The sequence below is a fragment of the Fistularia commersonii genome, chromosome 13, assembly GCF_037954325.1.
Source record: "Fistularia commersonii isolate RoL2024-O1a breed Wild chromosome 13, RoL_Fcom_v1.0, whole genome shotgun sequence".
NCBI classification, from domain to species: domain Eukaryota; kingdom Metazoa; phylum Chordata; class Actinopteri; order Syngnathiformes; family Fistulariidae; genus Fistularia; species Fistularia commersonii.
Genome location: NC_141296.1, coordinates 4,667,042 through 4,689,060, shown reverse-complemented (window position 1 = coordinate 4,689,060; position 22,019 = coordinate 4,667,042). Strand labels below are relative to the sequence as shown.

At 39.6% G+C, this 22,019-nt stretch overlaps 4 protein-coding genes across 9 annotated transcripts; 1 reads left to right on the top strand and 3 right to left on the bottom strand.

Annotated features, from left to right (window-relative positions):
- Nucleotides 1–209: 209 nt before the first annotated feature.
- ran (RAN, member RAS oncogene family) lies at nt 210–3,558 on the bottom strand. Its single transcript, XM_086158147.1, has 7 exons — nt 3,463–3,558; nt 2,507–2,564; nt 2,293–2,377; nt 1,615–1,740; nt 1,316–1,503; nt 1,040–1,210; nt 210–881 (listed from the first exon to the last, which is right to left on the bottom strand). The coding sequence occupies exons 2-7, from the start codon at nt 2,549–2,551 to the stop codon at nt 837–839; spliced, it is 660 nt and encodes a 219-aa protein (XP_086014273.1). The 5' UTR covers nt 2,552–2,564; nt 3,463–3,558; the 3' UTR covers nt 210–836.
- A 485-nt stretch (nt 3,559–4,043) lies between these two features.
- Nucleotides 4,044–9,045, bottom strand: ndufs8b (NADH:ubiquinone oxidoreductase core subunit S8b). Of its 2 annotated transcripts, none has more exons than XM_086158148.1 (7): nt 8,966–9,045; nt 8,122–8,170; nt 7,955–8,020; nt 7,755–7,844; nt 6,746–6,918; nt 6,100–6,228; nt 4,044–4,548 (listed from the first exon to the last, which is right to left on the bottom strand). In XM_086158148.1, the coding sequence occupies exons 2-7, from the start codon at nt 8,168–8,170 to the stop codon at nt 4,417–4,419; spliced, it is 639 nt and encodes a 212-aa protein (XP_086014274.1). In that variant the 5' UTR covers nt 8,966–9,045; the 3' UTR covers nt 4,044–4,416. The 2 variants fall into 2 exon arrangements, with proteins under 2 accessions (XP_086014274.1, XP_086014275.1); XM_086158149.1 differs by lacking the exon at nt 8,966–9,045 and adding an exon at nt 8,879–8,957.
- A 751-nt stretch (nt 9,046–9,796) lies between these two features.
- tbc1d10c (TBC1 domain family, member 10C) lies at nt 9,797–16,585 on the top strand. 4 transcript variants are annotated; one of them, XM_086158528.1, is made up of 10 exons: nt 9,797–9,823; nt 10,204–10,340; nt 11,144–11,249; nt 11,412–11,519; nt 11,840–11,946; nt 12,055–12,169; nt 12,332–12,397; nt 12,825–13,014; nt 13,369–13,526; nt 14,047–16,585. In XM_086158528.1, exons 2-10 carry the CDS (start codon nt 10,204–10,206, stop codon nt 16,411–16,413), a joined length of 3,354 nt encoding a protein of 1,117 aa, XP_086014654.1. In that variant the 5' UTR covers nt 9,797–9,823; the 3' UTR covers nt 16,414–16,585. The 4 variants fall into 4 exon arrangements, with proteins under 4 accessions (XP_086014654.1, XP_086014655.1, XP_086014652.1 ...); XM_086158529.1 differs by having other exon boundaries at nt 9,810–9,854; nt 11,150–11,249; XM_086158526.1 differs by having other exon boundaries at nt 9,810–9,854.
- On the bottom strand, nt 16,546–21,582 carry rad9a (RAD9 checkpoint clamp component A). 2 transcript variants are annotated; one of them, XM_086158531.1, is made up of 12 exons: nt 21,304–21,582; nt 21,099–21,169; nt 20,923–20,996; nt 20,753–20,801; nt 19,829–19,943; nt 19,564–19,663; nt 19,232–19,338; nt 18,873–18,979; nt 18,668–18,732; nt 18,482–18,580; nt 17,393–17,639; nt 16,546–16,900 (listed from the first exon to the last, which is right to left on the bottom strand). In XM_086158531.1, the coding sequence occupies exons 1-12, from the start codon at nt 21,335–21,337 to the stop codon at nt 16,796–16,798; spliced, it is 1,173 nt and encodes a 390-aa protein (XP_086014657.1). In that variant the 5' UTR covers nt 21,338–21,582; the 3' UTR covers nt 16,546–16,795. The 2 variants fall into 2 exon arrangements, with proteins under 2 accessions (XP_086014657.1, XP_086014658.1); XM_086158532.1 differs by lacking the exons at nt 20,923–20,996; nt 21,099–21,169 and having other exon boundaries at nt 21,452–21,569.
- Between the last annotated feature and the right edge of the window lie 437 nt (nt 21,583–22,019).

The following is a 22,019-nucleotide window of genomic DNA, read 5'->3' as shown; positions in this document are numbered from 1 at the left end:
CTGTTGTACATATCTATTCAATTAAAATATATATATATATTGTTACAAGAATTGCACGAAACCACCAATGTTTAAAAGCCCGAGATCATCCGCTCCATCTTCGATACATGAGTGACATCTGGTGGCCATCTATGGTACCGATGATGCATAAAACGTTATGAAAAGCATTGAACGTAGGAGAAAAGTATACATGAATTACGACCCCTGGATACTTAAGAGCTTTATTTAATCCCATTCACAAGTATCAATGTTTTACTCTACAGCACATTCTGGAAGGGCTGCAAAGGAGAGCTATCACAAAAAACAGGGGCTTTGCCTTGTTTCTAACACTTTAAACATGCCAGAGTGAAATTTTCCACCACCATGTTGAAGGAAAATCTGTAGAAATCTCATCATTCAACACATAGGCTTTGCCTATTCAGTCTATTTTTCAGTTCAAGAGCTAGTATGGCCCTATGACTTCAAACTAGAAAAAGAAAAAAAAAAAAAAAAGACATGTTATATTGAGAATGTTTTTATTCAAATTTGACTCCCTTAGTGCTTCCAGTACACCATACAACAGCATTATGAGCTGGGTAAGTGAAGCCGAGGGTGCTCAAACAATAAGGAGTAGCATGTTGCCATGCCGACAACACTAGGGCGGGTGCGTCTTACACAGTGAAATTAGAACAACTTTTGCACCAAGGTTACTTAGTTTTAAAACAAAGAAACTGGAGAAAAAAAAAATAAAAATCAAAAAATAAAAAATCTGAACTGCGGTTTTACAGTAAAGGGGGCAAAATTCCAACAACTTCCTGTCCACAGAGGGAGAGAGGGAAGGGGTCCGAGCTAACATGTTAGAGGTCATCTTCCTCGTCTGGGAGTGCTGTTCGTGATGCAACCTGAAGATTTATAAAAAGAAAAAAAAAAAGAAAGAAAAAAAAGACAGCCATTAGAAGATGGCCATAGTTTTCAAACATTGACATAAAAATCCATAAATTCAGTGACATGAAACAAAGTACAAGCAAGATAGAAATATATATTGTATGCAATCACTCACTTGAAGTTCTTCCTCATACTTGGCAGCAAGATTTGGGTCCATTGTAACCTCTGGGGGAGCAAGGGCAGGCATTGCCACAAACTCCAAGTTGGGATCGCCAATCAACTTCCTTGCTAGCCACAGGAAAGGCTTCTCAAAGTTGTAGTTGCTCTTGGCAGAGATGTCATAGTACTGAGGACAAAATGAATTATGGCATTTAAGAATGTATCATGTGATTATTTAGATCCAATTATTTCCATCAATTACATTTGATGTCAGTTTGACAGAGGTTCTGACCTGCAGGTTCTTCTTGCGGTGAAACACAATGCTTTTGGCTTTCACTTTCCTGTCTTTTATGTCAACCTTGTTGCCACAAAGGACAATAGGGATGTTTTCACAGACACGGACCAGGTCACGATGCCAGTTGGGAACATTCTTGTAGGTGACTCGAGAGGTGACATCAAACATAATGATTGCACACTGGGCTGTTTGGATGGGAGACAAGATTTGACACAGTGAATGATTTGATTTAAGGGGAAATAAAAGTTAACTGCATAAAGCTGTTTGCAGACAGCATGCTTGAAACTGAAGAATACCTTGAATGTAGTAGCCATCACGCAGGCCCCCAAACTTCTCTTGTCCGGCTGTGTCCCACACGTTATACTTTATGGCTCCTCTGTTGGTGTGGAACATCAGTGGATGCACCTCTACTCCCAGAGTAGCTAAAGATTCAAAGACAGAAAACATGAGCGAAACAGGGCAGGGGGACTTAACATTGGCCAATTAAGTACACACAAATTCAAAAGGTCAGTCTTCAAACTTCTGACATCAAAATCCTAATGTGTCACTCAAGGAAACAATGAAAAATCAGAACTGATGACTGTGTTTAGACATGTCTATTGTTCATTTGAGCTGTTGTGAATAACAACGTAATTGTTAGTTTAGTTTAACTTATCACCTGGAAATTCAGTCCTTATTAACCATGGGCCAATTGATTTGTATAACCTGTTTTGATGGGTTGTTTCTACCTGCATCTCATGTCTAGTAGCTGGATTCAGGGCCTGGTATTTATGCAGCTGTTAATACAGGTTTTCCATGAAAAAGTGAATCCGGGCAGCTTCAAACCCTAGCTACCCTCGCTGGGAATTTAGGGGGGCAAACAGAGGCCAGAGCAGCATCCCAGGGGATTAATACTAGCCTTCCGCTGCGTAGTTTCTTTGTTAAATCTTCAGCTCATTATCAAATGGACCTTTACACAGCATGGCATCACTCACCAACATATTTCTTCTCGAACTCTCCTGTAATGTGCCTCTTCACAAAAGTAGTTTTCCCGGTACCTCCATCACCCACTAACACCAACTGTCAAGCAGAAAAGTACGGTTAGTTTAGACTGGTTCATGCTGGTTCAGCACATGGACGTTAGCGTCGCTAGCCCGCTCCATTCTCCGTGTGCCTAACGGCAGTATTCACGTTCAACCATACACTTACCTTAAATACCGCCACCGGAATAGACTGTCCCATTGAATCCGCCATGGCTGTGGTTTTTCTGATAAACAAAACAAGGCGGGATAGTTAGTTTTCCAGACTGTGCGCCATTCTAAACTACGAAGATGCTAATGGTTAACCCAGGAGCACCCCCAAATTTACCTCGGAATTATACACAAAATTATTCATTTCAAAAAAAGGGGCTACAATGGTGCTAATATTGCCGACATTTTTCTACGTCAATCGCTACCACGTAGCCACCCGGCGTTGGCCGGTTCTGGTAGTTTCTATCAACGCTCCCATTCCGCGAGGTTAACGTCAACTAACGGCCAGGTAACGTCGCAGAAACATCTGTTAGCATCATATTTTTTATCACAAACCCCATAAAATGGCTGTCAATGGCTTATTTTAGAGGATGGACACAACTCGGTGAAACTTAAATGCTATGCGGTGACTGGAGCTAGCATAAGCTAGCTACAAATGACGATAGTTTGAGTGCGCCACACATCGCGCGACCGCACTTATTCCCTGTTCGACTGGAACAATTGGGTGGGAAGACGTCTAATGTGTTCCATGTTGCGGCTGTCGTCCACTTTTCATAAACAAACACCGCATCGTCCGCGTCCCATTCTAAAGCAACGCCAATGATTAGTGAAAATACAGACACTTGTTTGGTGAAATCAGAGTGATGTTTAAGAACAAAGCGGATGAATGAGGGGGGAGCGGTAGTTGCTAACCTGTTAGCTACCACGGCATGGACGCCATTCTTTTCTCTGAGCTAACGGCTAACTTCACTGGTAGTTAGCACAAGTACAGCAATGGCCTTGCCGAGTTTCATGCGGTAACATTGCCGGCGTCATTTGAACACAACAAGCATCCCTAGTTTTCCTGTTGTTAACAGAGTCCCACTCTGTCAACGCAAACTTAAAACGTCGGATGGCTTAGATTAGGGGACTTACCGTTGCTACTGCGAGGAGAGAAAGAGTAAATGGCTGCGTTCGCGGGAGATTCAGCGTGGAGTAGAATATGAGTCAGTTTCCGCCCTTATCATGTGACCCAGGCAGCGGTAAAACACAACCTGGTTGCAGCGAGTTAAGTAAACTTAGCAGTGTGTTCGCCGACTATGATTCAGCAAAACAGAATGTATTGCTGCATGTTCGAAGATCAGTTAAATTATTGAATGGTGCAGACTTTTAGAAGTATAAAACGCAGATAACATGTGAGGACAGCAAATATGTAGAGAATGCTGAAAATATTTTTGTACGTTCAAGTAACGTTATTGTGGAATGCCGATATTTTTAATATCCGAAACCTCTGGCAAAAAAGGTAATCGGAAATTGATTACTCTCAAGGGATATTACGCGATTACACACACGGAATACTTCCAGTCTGTTCAAAACACTCCATAGGTGTTTGTTTCGCAGGTCTGGCGTTACCCGTTCTGCTGAATTATTTTAAGGAGAAACAGTCCAAAAGGCTTTCTGTCAATTTTTTTCTGAAATATTTTCCATTTCATTACAGTGTATATAGACACCCGTTGACTTTTAGAAATACACTTTATTTCAATATTAAATGCAGTATAATCAATACAGGAAATTATCTAACTGCGCTTCCAAAAATCAGTCTGGCTAGAAGCAGCAGAAAATGAAAACAGTGTGTCTACAGGTTACAAACATAAAAGTAAACATAAAGTGCAAATTTAAACTGTGTGTGTGTGTGTGTGTGTGTGTGTGTGTGTGTGTGTGTGTGTGTGTGTGTGTGTGTGTGTGTGTGTATACTGTATATTGTGCGTTTCTCAGAGGCTTTGGCTCTTTATTTCTGTAGAATTAAAGCTTTAAATGACTTTTTCAATGCATAGGACGATTAGTAGATTTATCTATTTCAGTGATCAGTGCTCATCCACTACAGAAAGTCTATCTGTATAGGAAGTCTGCCTGTATGTTGGCTGCTATCTCAGCCTCCCACTGGTCTCCATTGTTGAGGAGCTTCTCCTTGTTGTAGAGCAGCTCTTCATGTGTCTCTGTGGAGAACTCAAAGTTTGGGCCCTGAAAGACAGATTGACAAAAAAACAAAAGTATATTTTCATACTCATACTCTAACACTATTTTTCCTTTGTGAAGATGATCATTTTTTTACGATAAAAAATCCAAGTGATCATTGGGCCCAGACCAGGATGATAAACAGCATTAGAGATGACCTCAGTGCTAGGTATTAACTCAAAATACTGCTATCCCTGTACAAGAGGGGTGAGAGTCCCCTCTTTTTCCGAAGGAGGCTGAGTTCCTTCAACATCCATCGGGCAATGATTTGTTTTCCTCTATGTTGTTGTGTGCTAGGGCAGCAGATTGAGGATAAGAGACACCAACAGACTCAATAAACATATTTGCAAACCCAGCCAGGGGGAGTAGCTGGAATCTCAAACAGTAGTAAAAAAGAGAAGATTGCTGTTTAAGATTGAAATAACATTGGACCTCACATCCTCTCCACAACATGCTAGTCAGGGAAAGGAGCTCTTTCAGCAAAAGAATTATGCCATGATGCTGTACAATGGCGCACCACAGGAAATCATTCCTGCTTGTGGCCATACCCCTAGTCAACTCCTCCTGCAGACAAATCAACGATAACAACAACAATATCAAACAATAAATACAATAAATTCAGTGTATATACCGTTGATACTCACAACTTACATTTTGTACTTTATTCATTTATTAGCATTATTATTCAGGTTGTTCTTTTTTCCCACCCTTACTTAATATCTATGTATTCTTCTGCTTTTGGATCTTCCCTTCAGGGGTTGCCACAGCAAATCAACCTTTTCCATCTAATCCTATTCTCTGTATCCTCCTTTCTCACACCAGCTAACTTCATATCCTCTCTCACTCTGTCCATAAATCTTCTCTTTGATCTTCCTCTAGACTTCCTGCCTGGCAGCTCCAATTCCTGCATCCCTCTACCAATATATTCACTCTCCCTCCTCTGTACATGACCCAACCATCACTGTCTGGCTTCTCTGACCTTCTCTCCAAGACATCTAACATGTGCTGTTTCTCGTTTCTCAGATCGACTCATTCCTGATACTATCCATCATCGTCAATTCCAAATAGAACCTTAGCATCTTCATCTCTGCGATCTCCACATCTGCCTCCTGTCTTTTCGTAACTGTTACTGTTAATCTCTATGTATTATATTTTGTTTATTGTCTACGTGGATGGGGCACTGCAAGACAACAGCATCCCGCTGGATCAATAAAGTATTCTGATCCCGATGAGTTTCAAACCATTCAGTATTGATTTCATTCTTCATTCCTGTGTCTCAAAATGTCTCAAAAGACATGTAACGGGTTTCTGTTGTCATAAAAAGCATCTCAGAAGTATTCCATCATGCTTTTTGCCAGAGGCAAAACAAACAATCATTTTCATTCACTGCAGCATAATATTGTGACATTGATATTTTTCACCATACTTCATTTGTTCAAAACAATTCTCAAGTGAATGCATATTTCAAAAGAAGCCACAGAAATAATATTGCTGGCAAGCACATTCATACAGATATGGTAGAATATTTCATTCAGTAAACACAGTGTTTGCTCTTACCTGTACAATGGCATCCACAGGACAAGCTTCCTGACAGAAGCCACAGTAGATACACTTAGTCATATCAATGTCGTAACGTGTAGTTCTCCTGCTACCATCAGCCCGAGTCTCAGCTTCAATGGTAATGGCCTGGCTCAACATTAAAATTGAAGCAAAGAATTACATCAATTAATGTGAAAAATTAACCTATTAAAAAACACAGTGTGCTTAGGGTAGGATATAATAGTATGTAAGGCAATTTAAAAAAAAGTCATTGTAGACACACAACTCTATTGCTCTCATTGTAATACTGTTGTCGAGGCCTGTGGTTTATTTATGGACAGTAATTACTTTCAAAGAGATAATTTAGCAACACATACGTTTTCAACCACCTTTTCACTAGTTTTTACAAAATTCTAAATCCATTGAATGTCAATTTGGTTTTAGTTTCATAATAAACAAGCATATCCTACAAAGTGCGTGTGCATATGTTTGTCGCAGAATTAAAAAAAGAATCCTTTTAATTAAACTCAGGCATGTTTTGTCAAGGAAAAGTGGACTTCAACCTACTGTATAAAAATTTTTGAAAACAGCAATCGCAATAAATCAGCTTAAAATGGACTTCGATTCATGGCACCTGTGTGCGCGCTTATGTGTGTATGATTACCTGAGCAGGGCAGATAGCCTCACAGAGCTTACAAGCAATGCAGCGCTCTTCGCCATTGGGGTAGCGACGCAGAGCATGTTCCCCACGGAAGCGAGGAGAAAGAGGGCCCTTCTCGAATGGGTAGTTGATGGTGGCGGGTTCACGGAACAGGTAACTCATTGTCATTGCCAAACCTGAGGCAGGTGTGTGAACATGGAATTAAAAGGAGGGAGTGAGATAGACATAGAGAGTTGTGGTTCAATGATTTCTTATTGTTTATTGTATTCTAACTGCAAACAGGTTCTAAATGTACAACATACTACATCCTTGGAAATACCATGACAATGTTAAGTGCTATAGTTTTTGGGTCAACATGTGTTTGTCTTTCTTTTATATTTAAGACTGCATAATGAAGCGCCATCTAATCCTGTTCAGCCGACCAGCAATTTAGCCATTCTTGGTCTTCAGACGGTTTGGTCCAATAACTAAGGTAAGCAGGGAAAATTTAACAATCGCAGGGTTAGGCAGTGTAAAATTAAGGTGGAAAATATTGGTTAGATTTTACTGGTACTAACAGAGGTATGACTCATACTTGGTCAGTTATACTCCTGCTTTTTTTTTTTCAACCTTTTAGCTGTTTACTTTTGCAGTCATTCAATGTCTCATAGTAGTACATAAACTAAATTTAATGCATTCCCATACATCAAGGGCAAAGACACAAAAAGACTAATGATACGACTGTAACTCTTCACGGTCCATGTTATCCAGAGGGCAATTATATGAATAGTGGTTGCAATGATGAAACTTTATTACGCTTTTGGCCCACACCATTTTACTGTTAGGGTGATAAAGTAATACTTGGATTTGGTCGGTGGTGAAAAACTATTTTCCCTTTGGAAATTAGTAAAGTTTCTTATAATGTGATTTAATCTGATTGTATTCTGAGATTCTCAGGATTAATAATCATCTTTTAAGCCTCAGCATGACAAACAATATCGTATAGCTGAATGGAGATTGCAGCATTTAAGACCTCTAAAGAGTTCGGTCCAAAGGAGAGTTGTCGCCGCCCGGTCAGTAATGGACCTCAGGTCTGTCAGCTCCTCTTGAGCATTTACATACTCTGGAAGAAAAATAAAAGGAGTATGTCATATCTGAGGCAACAGGTCACTCTACTAAGAATACAGTATTCCAAAAATGGTAAGGATCAGTTAGCTTTGTTGCATTCCTTACTATAACCCTCTCTCAGCACACTGAGGCTGAAAGACCGCACCAGACCAGGCCTGCATCCAAATGCCCCTGTAGATACAAACAGATGTGACCCGGTGAGCGCTTTGGGCACAGAGACTCACTGGTTCCACAGGACACACCTGTAACCTTTGTGCCTCAGAATACAGTACCTGGCCTGGAGTAGCAGTGGAGAAGACGCACACTCAGTGCAGCAGACATCTGTCCAAAGGAAACCATATTGAAAAATATTTGTGATCAGCACTCAAAAGAAAATAGTAATGGTGGATCTCAAGACAAGCAATTAGATCTACAAATTCGCTCGTCATGCTTGTAACACACTCATGGGCCCAGAGCTGTAATCTGGTGCCCCCAATCCCTGGTATTGCGTCAGAGTGTCAGAGCGTCAGAGGCTTGTCGAATTGATGGAATGACAATTGGGAGAAAGAAATTGCAGTATTAAAAGATTTGTCAATAGAGGTTACCTTAGTTGAAAAGAGGATAAAAAAAAAAAATAAAAAAAAAAAAAGGTTATACTTTCCAAAGCTTTACACACACGTTAACGGTTACGGGATGTGTGTATTCGTTATACTTCTGATTATATCAACGATATTTGTGCCATTTATATGTTCGCACGTTGTTTTGCATTTCTCGCATCTGGTGTCATGTGTTCGGTCTTTACGAAAAGTCTCGAACGCGTCATCAAATTAGAACTCGTTAGCCGGTTAGCATTTTGTGGCCTCTTTCGTGTTACTTACATCACAATTAAGTTTTCCTTAATATCAACATTTGGTCCGATTACATTCAAAAGACGGATGCTCTCTGCAAATTTACATTTGAATTCCATCCCAGGTAAACATTTCGCATCATTCATTTCACTGGGACACGATCTTATTTATAACAAGCAGAAGAAAAGCAGAGTTATATTACCAGAAGATACGCTCTGTTTTTGAAGCTTAAAGACGTCTCTGAAAGTTAACTTATCACGCACGAAAGACAATCTTTAGTGATACTTACCTCTATCTTGAGTTTTCGATGAACACTAGCACTAGTCCCTGAACTGCGCAGTTATTGTCAAGATGCGTTCACTGCGCCTCGTTCTTTAAACCTACAAGCGGGACCAAAGTCAACGCGTAATGATGGGCAAATATTTTCTTTCTCTCTTTTCGGGGGTTTTGTAATGCCAAGTGTTTCTAATAGCATTTAAAACAGAAGGAATCCCAAAACACCTAAAAGGATGACAATAAATTATATTATTTTTCTTTCGGCTTTTCCCCTCAGAGGTCGCCACAGCGAATCAACCTTCTCCATCTAACCCTATTCTCTGTATCCTCCTCTCTTACACCAACCAACTTCATATCATCTCTCACTACGTCCATAAATCTTCCTCTAGAACTCCAATTCCAGCATCCATCTACCAATATATTCACTATCCCTCCTCTGTACATGACCCAACCATCTCAGTCTGGCTTCTCTGACCTTCTCTCCAAAACATCTAACATGTGTTGTCCCTCTGATGGACTCATTCCTGATCCTATCCATCCTCGTAACTCCTAAAGAGAACCTCAACATCTTCATCTCTGCGATCTCCACATCTTCCTCCTGTCTTTTCACCATTGTTCCTGCTTCCCTGATGGTTTCTGCCCGATTTGAATAAAAGTTATATGCCGGATATAACACACTTATTCAAGTTTAGGTCCACAGTGTAACTAGTTTTGATGAAGATCAATTTGGACGGCTGACTGATTGTTTGGATGAAAGTTACAGAGAGAGACAGGAAGAGAGAGAGAGAGAGAGAGAGAGAGAGAGAGAGAGACATTCTGGCAGGCAGTCATTATTAACCTGTCACACCTCATCTGGTCGGACATGTAGAAGGTAACACTGTCTGGACGCATCTGTTCAAATGGTTTGACATGTTTTTTTTCCCTCTTTGTGTATTCAGGATAGAATATTATCATTTCTGAAACTGAGCAGGAGGAAATCTGAGATTGCAAAATGCTTGCATATGAAAGTGACGAATTGCAGAACATCCGCTGCCATGTTAAATAACTTTAACACTACTTGCAATCTATTTCTGGTATAGGAAACTCATCTTGTGGGCGGAATTTGTAACAAGGATTACACTCCTAAATATCTGAAATTTATTACGATGTCACAAATCTCTCAGGCAGAAGCAACCAAGTATCCCATGGCTGCCGCAGAATAGAGTGCAAATTTTACACGAGAGCATTTGCTGTGTTTCTCTTTTCTCAAAGATGTTGAGCATAGAAAACCCACCCGAAAGGGATTTCAGAGAAGAAGACAGCTCTGGATCAGATGCAGGGTCGGAAGTCAGTCTGGAACCCGAAACAGACCGCTTTGGCTTCATAGTGACAAATGGATCTACAGCCTGGTGAGCAATTTCACAATTATGTTTGTGCACTTGCCTGGTATGGTGAGGCAATATTTTTGAAGAGAACAAACAAAAAAACTGTTATCAACAGTTTCTAATTATTTAACGCTGATGTAGAAATGTTGTTGTTTTAGACAGAAACAACTCGTTTTTGAAGTTGTGAAAACACAACTTACAAAGGAACCATGGAATATATGTGTATGTGTATTTATATGATTTGAAAGGGTTCAATCAACAGAAAAGGACTGATAAACAACTAGGAGAAGTACTGACGTGACAGAAACTAAAGCATCATACAGTGTTGCAGAGTAGTGATGTGTGTTACAGCTTTGAATTGTGTGCAAGACCAGAGTTTAGAAACAGGAAAGAACTTGAACAAAGAGTGTCACTTCCCAATCCCTCAGACCTCACATCCAGTGAAGAAGTAATAATGTTGAAGAACCAAAATCCAGGCCAACTCTAATGTAACTTGTCTCTCATATACATTAGTACTCCACTAGACCATCCGAGAAGCACTGTTTTCAAGGGAGTTAAAAAGTGCATGTTTATGCGTTCTGTATTAATGACATACTGATGTGTTGCTGTGAAGCTCTTGCTTCTGCCGTGTGGTTTTCCTGTTTCCTGTCTTGATTTTGCACTACTTCATGGTTTCTGTAATGAAAAGAACACAACAAAGCATCTCCAAATTTGCATGCTAACTTTTCTTGTTAATTTGCTGTGTTAAAAATGCACAGCCATGGGTGGCATCTGTAAAACTGTTAATGTGGTTAACATATTCAAGACCTCATTTGTTGTCTGTTAAGTGTCAGTGGTGTGGTCCCACAACCTCAGTTGGTTCGTCAACGAGAGGCCAAGTGGATCAGCATCCTGGACCAGTGGGAAGCCATTATGTCAAAGAAGACCAATAAGGTGTGTTCCGCATCAACCTGCTCTGCAAAAAAATAGCATCTGAATGGTGATTTTGTTACAATAAAAATGAAAAACCCACTCTTCTCATGCCTTTTTAAAACTTTTATTATTTCTGATGCCTGTCCAATGCCTCTTAGTGAACCCGTGTCTCTGTTCTGTCAGGTGAAAGTGCAGTGTCAGAAAGGCATCCCAGCCTCCCTCAGAGCAAAGTGCTGGCCGATGCTGTGTGGAGCTTCAAACAGAATGAAGGAAAGCAAACACCTATACGAGGTACTATTTTTTTAAACACTTTTAAACAAAGCAGCATCTAATTTTCACACAATAGGGATTATTTTTCATTTACTGAATCCAAAAGTCACATAAAAGCAAATAACAGGAACCAAAAAAGGAATGCGGGGTACCTTAGCTCTCGGCTTCATTTCAGCAAAAATGTGACAAATGTCAGCATTGTCTCATGACGTGTCATTTTTATCAAGAATTTGTTTTTTTCTGTTTCACCAGAGTAAAATGGAAATGAGCATTTCTCCTTTTTTGAGAAATCTTTTAAAAGACAAACATGAGTTCCAGTGTCTCCTTTGTTGTCATTTCAGTCTCTGAACTCACAGCCAGCTCTGCCAAACTGGGTGGATGTTATTGAGAGGGACCTGGACCGACAGTTCCCCTTTCACGAGATGTTTCTTTCTAAGGATGGACACGGGTGTGCAACATCACAACTTTATTGTTGTGTTGCAGTATCAAGATTAGAAAGTAGCGTTATGGTTTGTTATCGCATCATCTAAACTTCTGCTTGCATGTGTATGGAAAGGCAGCGTGGTTTGTTCCGGGTGTTGAAAGCCTACACTCAGTACCAACCAGAAGAAGGTTACTGTCAGGCACAAGGCCCAGTGGCGGCAGTTCTCCTGATGAACATGCCGGCCGAGGTACTCGTCAGTAACTTGATTCAGTCAGTTATAAAGCTTTAATTTGTGATGCCACTATACTATCTTGGGTTTCGCGGAAGAACCGCTGAGACTTTTCATTCAAAAAGAGAGAGCAAACCAAATGTTCTTAAACTGGATCTGATGCCTTCTCATGTATCCCAGGAGGCTTTCTGGTGTCTGGTGCAAATCAGCGAGCAGTACCTGCCAGGATACTATAACCCTCTGCTGGTGAGGTCCCTCTGGATTCCACACACACCATGACATTTTTAACCCTTTTAACTCTGCTCTTAGTTTGGTTTATTTATTTGAACGTTTGTAGGTTGAAATATATAGCATATGATCAACCAAGGGACCAGTCTAGTCTAAAATGAGCGGAATAGACACTACAATCCAGCAACTGTTTTTATGATATGAGCTCAGCAACTGTATCAAAGTTATAAATGACTGAAATGTAAGACTGACTTGAGGAATTTGTAAAAACTCCTATAAACAACTGTATATGGACCATATTTTTAACCAAATCAAATCAGTTTTTGTCATTCTCTGTTCCCCTTTGATAATCAAGAACCGATACAAATGTGACCCTTCGGGAGAATCAATGCTAGAGCCAATTTAACCTGACATATAGATATTTTAAACCAGTGTTGTTTAATAGGAGGGAGTCCTATTCGATGCAGCCATTCTGACCTGGGTTTTGAAAAGGACGTGTCCATCTGCACACAAACACCTGCAGCACCATGGTGTGGAGCCCCTCATGTTCGCCACAGATTGGCTGATGTGTCTCTTCACGCGCAACTTGCCCTTCAACATGCTACTTCGAGTCTGGGACCTCTTTTTTTGCTATGGTACTTGCTTCACCCTGACTGTTATTTACTCAGACATAAACAAAAAAAAAAGACAAACATATCTTGGTAAAGTTAGATCACTTAACGCATCATTTGTTTGCTAATAGCCCACCTATAATCACACCTACATTTTCTGTTCGTTTGAGGCTATTACCACTACTTTTGCCAAAAGAAATTTTCATTTAATGCAACCCCCAAAAAATGCTAAATTGGGCGTTATTACTTCATTTATTCCATGCAATTTTGTTGAACCGTTTAATCAATATTGCAGATAAGCTAAGGTGACAGACTGTGTCAACTACTTTTATTTCCATGCAGCATTCCTGCAGCTGTCGGTTCTCTTTCTGTCTGCAGGGGTGAAGGTTCTGCTCCAGGTGGCTGTGGTTCTGGTGCGTCGGGTTTTAGGCAAGGCAGAGCAGAGAAAGCAATGCCAAGGCCAGATGGAGATCTTGGAAAGGCTAAGGTGTGTCAGGGACGAGGTCCACGAGGAAGACGACGCCTTCATAACAGAGGTTAAGCATATCTTTTCCAAGCCAAAGTTTTTAAAATCTGGTTTAATTGCAAGGAGTTAATGTAACACAAATCTACATTCCTTACCCAACATGAGGAAATCTGGCTATTTCACAGCAGCTGTCCTGATACTCAACAAAATAGAACGTAACTCCTTCATATGAGGTGCCCTGTAATCTAATTCAAATAATTTCCCCTTTCAGCTATTCAAAACCTTGTTCCACTTTCTGAAAAATATCTTATGTTCATCACCCCTATTTTGTATTTGTTTGAAGACAAAACTAAAATAAATAATTTGTATTTACTTATTTTAGAACAAACATGCTTGGTTTTTTTTCTATATAAATAACATTTATGAAAGTAATTCTCAGTGTGTTACCTTATAAATCAACTGTTAAGTCTCTTGAGCTTACAGCAAAACTTAAATAATAAATAGCAATAATTATTTCAATACCTCGCACCATTTATAAAATGAATGTAACACAATATTAACACTAACGAATATGTCTCCTCCTGCCTAAGGTGTGCTCAGTTCCGCTGTCAGCCAGAGATCTGGAGAGACAGGCTGAAAAGATGTTAGAGAAGTGGAGAAAAGAGAGGCCATCGTCCACCTTTGACCCTAGAGGTCGCTGTCAAGGGTACCGCATGGCATGGGTGACAACTCAACACAACAAGGAAGAAATGGACAGGAAGTTGAGAGAGAAAGGGAACCTGTCCTTGCCTCTTGCTCGCTCAGCCTCCACCCTCTCGCTGTCTCCCTCTCTGCTTCGCAATCGTTGGAGGACAGGGGGAAAGCCGGACGTCAAGGAAAAGGACGGCAGGCGGAAAGTTATGAGGCATCTTTCAATGGTCGCAAAGGAGAGCTGGAGAAGCTGCAATAACTTACAGGAGGACATTGTTCTGGAGGAACATACAAAACAGGAGGAACCAAAGCTGTCAGGCCCAAATGAAAAGAAAGGAACAGAGGGAGGCAAAAAAATGATAAAACAACAACTAATGGTAGGGAAATCGGAGAAGACGGAGAAAGAACACAATAGTGCGCTGACAGAGCTAACCCAAAGTCCCACTGAAGGACTTTGTGTTGAGGATCCGCCTCTGCCAGTTGAGCATACTCCTCCTCTTGAACAGGTTCCCCAAGACTCAAGAGGGCAAATTCCTGAAATGAATCCTCTGGAAACTGAGGAAAAAGACTCAAAAGAATCGACAGAAAACCAGGAGACGGTGAAAATCCATGCTGTGGAAAAAAATCAGACTGGGATACTGACAGATGCAGATACAGACACATGTATCTGTGCAAAGGTAGAGATGAATGTGAGTGTAGATACTAGTGACACAATTAATGTCCAGAAATCAGAGGAGAGGGGGAAGGAAAATGTAGAAGAGAAATACACGGAGGAAGAAACAACAGAAATAATAGAGGCTGAGATGAGGCCAGATGTCACCAGACATACAATTGAGACAGACACAAAACAGCCCCAACCTGATGTGGTGATCAAGACAGACTTAGACTCACAGGGAGGTGGCTGTGACGCGAGATACCAATGTTCTGTCTCAATAACAGAAGCAGAGCCCTGCCTACAGAAGGAAACAGAAACCGACGTTCTGGAAGAGAATCTTGAGATAGATACGGCTGTTACACTTGGCAAATTAGCAGTGAATGAGTATACAATAGTGACTGAGACAGAAACAGCTATTCTACCGTCATCTGAATACACCCAACAGGAGCAAAGAACTGATGAGACTACACCTGGGGAAGTCGAAACCAAAACTTGTATTTCCGAAGTGGGAAAAGACAAAACAGAAAATGTGGACACAATTGTGGCTGAACAGTCAGCGGCACAGGTTGACAACAACAATATCTGTGGTGGAACACATGCCGGAAAAATATCGACAGAAACTACAAAATGCACGGCACCTCTGAAAGAGGCCCAATCAGAAGCCAAGAATGACGATTATGGTATTTATGATGATACACATCCAGGAGAATCACCATCAGAGCCTAAAAACTCCATGGCACTGAAGGAGGATGTGACCTCACAGCCTGAGTCTGCTAAGAAAACTTTAGCAAAGACAAAAAACATTGAACAGCAGACAGTACAACAAATGACCAAGGCCAGCATAGGTCCCAAGGAAGAGAAAGGTGTGACTATTAATCAAGACCATGCAGTCAGGGAGAACATTAAAACAACCAGCGATCAGCTGGTAAAGAATCACACGGAGCAGAGAAAAGTCGGCTTTATCGAAGCCTCTAATGCGAGCAGCAGTCACTCATCTGGTGACGTCTGCGAACGCAAGACCTCCGACTCTCGTGGGTCCAGAGCTGCGCTTGAGCTCTCTGAAGATCTCTTCACCAGCCCCGACAAATCAAATCAGTCAAGCACCGATCAACCAGATCACAGCAAAAACACTGAACCTCAGCTGAATAGCGATACTCCAAGCACAACTGCTGAAATCCCTCCATCGAACCAGGAGCTTAGATCACCAGGGCAACCTAAACATCGCAGTCTCTTCCACAGACTCAAAGGAGAACAGTCAGCTAAGAGTAAGCAAAAGGAGACACCAAAAATGAAAATCCCTAAAATCTTAATTCAGGACTTTAGTGACAGGACAGAGATAGAGAAACCCTTGAAGGAAGAGAGAGAGGAGAAACTTAGTAAGAAGGAATTAAGGAGGAAACAAAGGGAGCAAGAAATTAAAAGGAAAGAGGAGGCAAAATCAAGAAAGAAAAGAGAGAGGGAGCAAGAGAGTGAAAAAAGGAGAAAACCACAGACAAGGGGGAAAAGTTTCCAAGTTCAACGAGAGAACAAAAGCGAGAACGCCTGTCAGCCTGCAAACACCAGCTCAGACAGGATTAGATGTTCAGATTTTTATGCTGAATCGTATTTTTGACAGACCCCATCTCTAAATACCGGAGGCCAGTTATTGTACTGACTGAGTCTGTTGTCATACTTGAACAGATTTTACATGTAAATAAAGACGAATTTTTAAATACTTTGAAAATGTTTTTATTTGCTGTTTTTTTTTTTTTTTTTATGAAAAATATGGACAAGAACAGGAAGTGCTACATCTCCAATTTGACATTATAAATTCCATCATTGTAACAAGTGTCAAAATAAAAAAAGATAGTTCAGGGCTGTTATGTTTGTATTTATCTATATTCTGGACCGTTGTTTTGTTCATAATTCATCACAAAGATAAAAAGGAAAACTCAAACTTTTTGTTGGTAAAGTGTAGAAATATTAACAAGCTCATCAGGTCACTGTCACTCAAGTTAAGTATCATCTTCACTGTCACTGGCCAGCACTTCCTGACTCACCGACTGAGTTTGCATCTGAGAAGAGGGGGGAAGAACTGATCCAAATAACAAGGAACAGAACTGCAAGACAACAAAAGAGGGAGAAATAGATTAGTGTAAAACAACTGGATTCGGCGAAGTTTATGAGGTAAACGCGACCTAAATCTTATTATAATAATTTGATACATATGCATGAGCAAACACAGGATCTACAAAGAGCATCTTTATTCAAGTCTTGACCCTCTGAACTGGTTTAATATGCCCTTTGAGATTAATTATAATTTATGAAACCCAAGATCCACCAGAAGAAAAGCTAAGAAAAAAATGAGCTAGTTTTAAATACTCTGGGTATTTGTCCCCCAGAATATGAAGAAGGCTTGGTAGTATTTGTGTTTGTAAAGAATGCTGAGTTTTGAGAAATAATTAGCATAAAAACAGCTTTTGAAATTCTTCACATTAAAAGAAAAAAATGCAATATCAAGTTTGATAAGGCGTAGATCAAAATTTGCATCCCAGTCCAAAGCACATTTTTTTTACACAATTTTCACACAACATTTAAATCAAAAACCAGACCTTCTTATTAGGTGGCTGATCTGTATTAGTCGCTTCATCTTCCTCTTGTTCCTCCTCATCACTGTGTTGCCTCACTCTATGATTAGCTGTAGTTGATGGTTTTGAGTAAGTGGACACAGATTGTTGAGGTGCTGGGGGAGCTGCTCCTGAGGGACCTGTTGCGATACTGGTATCCATGGCAATGAGGTAATTGTCTATATCGTCGTTCATGAAGTCATCAGGAGGGGGTGGCGCAGGTGTGCATGTTCTGCAGAGGCAGAGAAATCACTTTGCAAAGGGGAGAACAATGGAAAAGATGCCTGGATATGTCTCCATCAAACAGGTGTTTTGTTAAAATTATGGTTTTGGTGCAAAATATAGAAATAATACAAACACCAAGTGACAATTCTATCAATTCAACAGACATGCTGCAGAAATTGTCTTTGTATGCTCAGTTAATATTCAGAAATATTCAGTAAATTGTGATGAATTTGTCTAAATGTGAACACCCATAGAATTTATGAGTCTTTTTTAATGTCAAGTAGAAAATAATAATTTCATCAAGTGGATGGATAGTGTAGGTGCAGCTGAGCTACATATATATATATTGAATATCTTAACATTTTTATTGTTTTCGTTTGTAACATTATAACATTTTATTTATCAGACTTTTTAATTCCTCTTCCTTCAGCCGAAGGGAATATTCAAATCTTTGTACTTTTCAAGACCTTAAAACACTTGATAGCCTTAACTTTGACACTTTATATTTTATTGTATTTCTTATGTTTTACTTGAAACTCTGGCACAACAATTTCCTTCAGGATGAATAAAGTTGTTCTTATTCTTATTGTATTGTGATGATGATGTCATGATAATTTGCAACCTCCGTCCTCATTTCAAATAATTTACAGATCAGTAATGGTATATCAGACTTTTTTATCTATAAAGGAAAAGTAAAAACAAAACAAAAAAGGAATTAAGGAATTAAAACTGTAATGCAAAAAAAAAAAATGATTGTCTTATTTCACCAGGAAGACAGCTGTCATGGTGATGTAACCTTTGGTAGTTTAAAAATAATGCCTTACTATTGTTTTGGCTATTAGGTATTACCTTTTAGTGTTGTTTTTATGGGACTGGCTATCTTCAGAAAGTGTGGCCAGCACAAAATCCCCCTCCAGGACACTGTCAGTCACAGAAAGCACCACAGGGCTAACAGGAACATAAAAACCCCAGATTGTCAGGGATAGTTGTGACACACAATATCAAATAACGACACCGTTGCGTGAATACGGCTACCTGCCCGGCTCATCCAAGTACATAGAAATAGGAAGACCTGTAGACTCTGCAAACACCAACAAACCCTGTGATGAGGATGAAAACAGATCAATCAGAAAAACACTTTATAATTTCAGAAATTCTAAGTCAAAGTAGTGTTCTTTTGGTTCTGCTCTCACATACTGGGTCTCCGATCTACTACCTCATACCCGTCCCCGAACCTCACCCGTAGCTCTTTCAAGCAGAAGGTAACACAGTTGTGAGCCTTGACAGAAAAGTGGTCAAATTCATCTGGAGCCAGACACAGCTCAGTCAGCATGGTCTTAAACTGTTCTAAGAGGGAGAGACACACACACAGAGAACAATAATACAATTTAAGGAATGCTGTATGAAACCTCAAAACTTAAAACATAACTGGACCCTGCATTATATATATATACCATTATCCTGTACAAAGGGGCATTGTGTGCCACCAGTTGACCACAGGGCAACATATTTCTTCTGCTTATTCATCTACATGACAATAAACTGAGATGGTTTTAAAAAAGAGAGAAAATGGGGAAATTATATAGATAGCTGATTCACCTGATTCTTCCTCCACGTGGTTTCTGACCCACATCCGTTCATTACTGACAGACACTGTCACTTCTTCTAGAGATGGGGGAAAATGCATAACTGTGTCAACCAGCAGCCTGAGAAAGACAAGTAAACAAAATGAGACTGTGTTAGAAAAACTAAAAAAAATGAACTATTGAGTCAGAATTAATTAAAACCTTCTCTTATTGTAGGCTATTGGAAAATGTAAATTTAAAGTTGTGTGGCCAATTGATTTTTTTTCACATAATCACAAAGTTATTTTAAAGTATATTTTAGAAATGCTATCTTTAGAATATTGATCATTAAAGGGTATCACAAACCTGGGTTGGGCTCTAAATATGTTGGCACAGCTTTCTTTATCAAATACTGCCTGCAAACTTTCACTGTCTTGGAAAGAAAGGTTATGTGTCTTCAGGAGACCTGCAAAGGAAATGATACAATGTGCACAACTTGTTGACACGACAAGTTAAAATGACTTGTTAAAACGAGTAAAAAAAAGATCCACAGTGTGCTTTGCAAACCAAAAAAATATTCTTTTAACATCCATCATGACACAGAAAAAAATAAGGCAAGCAATGCTGATACCATGTTTGCAGTGCAGTGTGAAAGTGAGGCGGTTCTTCTGCTCGTCAAGCTTGATGTGACACTTATCCACAGTCTTCTCAAGTGATGCCAGAGATCTGAACACTGCCTGCACACTCTGAATATTTACACAAGAAAAAGATATTTAAGTTAACTGTGATTATGTGCATTAAGAGTCTTATAGTAGTCCAAGAAGTTGAGGAAACATTCTAGTCTGAATTATCCATGAAAGCATTATTGTAGTCTGACTCCTGGAACTGAACAGTCAAAAACACAGTATCGCCACCAACACTTTACACATGCCACTTGAGAAAAGAAAGAACATTTTCATCTCTATTTGTGTATGTGTATACAAATATAAATGTTCACACATACGCACAATCTACATCTTTATGTGAATCAGTGGTAAAAATCTGACTTTTTTTTCTTCCTCAATTTAGTATTTTTTGGCAAGTAAATCCATAAAACACAGACAAAAAAATGCAGATGATATTTCAGGAAGTCTCAAAAAGGTAGAAATAAAACTTTTTTTGCTGTTAGTAAAAGTAATTTCTAGAGTCCTCTACCACAGGAGTGTGCACAGCTGTTAGTTAGACCCTTTTTTGACAGATTTTATTCAAGATTTTTCATGTACTAGCAAATATTACAATATACATTGATACGGAATAAAGGTCCCCTGAAAATTAGTACATCTTTTTCCCCATTTCCCCAGACAATATGTATTTCTTATTCTTCCTCCTTTCTACTATTATCTATTACTGTTATGTTTTTACTTTAAACTCTGGCACAACAATATCCTTTGGCATAAATAAAGTTGTTCTCATCTCATCTCATCTCATCTCATCATAATAAGGCTGCATGGTCATAATAATTATGACTCTGTTATACACTGTTGGTTCAAAGCACTTTAATCTTGGATTACCACACCTTTATTGCCATTTTGCAGCGGAAGGTGTCCCCATTTGGAATGGTGTATCTGCAAACACATAGAAGAGAAATTTGTCTTGAAGCTCCTTTTTAAGATACCTGCCAGCAAACATGTTGTTATGGCAACCGAAACAGTCGCTCATCACTTTATTCATTCACACTATCTGCACCTGCTGAAGAAGAGTGGTGCGAACAGGAAACAAGCATACGCCGACCGAGAGGAATTTACAGACCGCAGGGCTAGCTGCAGAAAGACAACAAAACCAAACCGTCGTATTAATATGATGAGTATACGTAGCAGGATGAGTGCTGGTAAGTGAAGAAGTAACAAAAAACAACAACTTACACCATCATTCTGAGGCTCAACATAAAGCTCATCGCCAATCCTGGACAAGGAGTGTATGGCTTTGGCCAGCACTGAACGGTATGTACACACACGCAGAAACATACGTACACATTATGGCAATATCCGGATTTAAAAACAAATGATTAATTTCATGCACCGTAGAAAAGTTGTAGGCACTCTTGCAACTTCAGAAAATGTTTACTACCTTTCACGTTTCGGCCTGTCACCACACAATCCATATATGCGAAACAGTTAGTTATGTTAAATCAGTAGTTTGGGGGTAAAGTTAGCCGAAACTAGCAGCTTAATAGCCAGTAAGAAGTCAACCAGAGGAAATTCGACAGTTTCCGCACCAAAAATATCGTTCTTGTAAAGTTAACATATCGTATTTAACCGAGATTCATTTTTAACTTTATTCCAGAAAGCGAATGGACTGAGAACTGTTGCGCGCCGAGTTCAGCTCTGTTTACGCCGCCAATGTGTTCTTCCGGATTGTAGACCAATCAGGGACACAGTAGTGCTAATGGGCGTGGTTTAATTTTCACGCCTGAGCAGTACACGTCAGACCGAAGCTTGATTGACAGTTTGTCTTGAGGCGGAAACCGTTGGTTACATATAATATAATATTACATTTTAAATTATAATATAATATAATATAATATAATATAATATAATATAAGTGCAATAAAAGAAAAACATAAAGATGACGGCAGTTTGCATTACTCATTGTATTACTATTGCCAGCAATCCTTTTCTGGATTTTGCACAAATTGTGTGTTCTTACATTAGATTAGTGATAAGCTGTTGCTATTAACATTTTTATTTTGCCTTGTATATAGATATTGATTCTTTTTTTTGGTGGGCGGGGGGGGGGGGTAGATTCTGTTTGGGATAAATACATACATCTAATTGATTACAAAA

Coding starts and splice junctions, on each gene's coding strand:
- ran (XM_086158147.1), bottom strand. CDS start 2,551: ATGGCGGATTCAATGGGACAGTCTATTCCGGTGGCGGTATTTAAG. Junction 1,211..1,315: donor ACCGCAAGAAGAACCTGCAG/GTCAGAACCTCT, acceptor TTTTGTCCTCAG/TACTATGACATCTCTGCCAA. Junction 882..1,039: donor AGTATGAGGAAGAACTTCAA/GTGAGTGATTGC, acceptor ATAAATCTTCAG/GTTGCATCACGAACAGCACT.
- rad9a (XM_086158531.1), bottom strand. CDS start 21,337: ATGGATTGTGTGGTGACAGGCCGAAACGTGAAAG. Junction 20,997..21,098: donor TTGAGCCTCAGAATGATGGT/GTAAGTTGTTGT, acceptor GTCTTTCTGCAG/CTAGCCCTGCGGTCTGTAAA. Junction 18,733..18,872: donor TCTGCTTGAAAGAGCTACGG/GTGAGGTTCGGG, acceptor TCCTCATCACAG/GGTTTGTTGGTGTTTGCAGA.
- tbc1d10c (XM_086158526.1), top strand. Junction 10,341..11,143: donor ACAAATGGATCTACAGCCTG/GTGAGCAATTTC, acceptor TTGTCTGTTAAG/TGTCAGTGGTGTGGTCCCAC. Junction 11,947..12,054: donor CTTTCTAAGGATGGACACGG/GTGTGCAACATC, acceptor GTGTATGGAAAG/GCAGCGTGGTTTGTTCCGGG.
- ndufs8b (XM_086158148.1), bottom strand. CDS start 8,170: ATGTCTGCTGCACTGAGTGTGCGTCTTCTCCACTGCTACTCCAGGCCA. Junction 7,845..7,954: donor TGTGCTGAGAGAGGGTTATA/GTAAGGAATGCA, acceptor TTTTTCTTCCAG/AGTATGTAAATGCTCAAGAG. Junction 6,229..6,745: donor AGGCTATCTGCCCTGCTCAG/GTAATCATACAC, acceptor ATGTTGAGCCAG/GCCATTACCATTGAAGCTGA.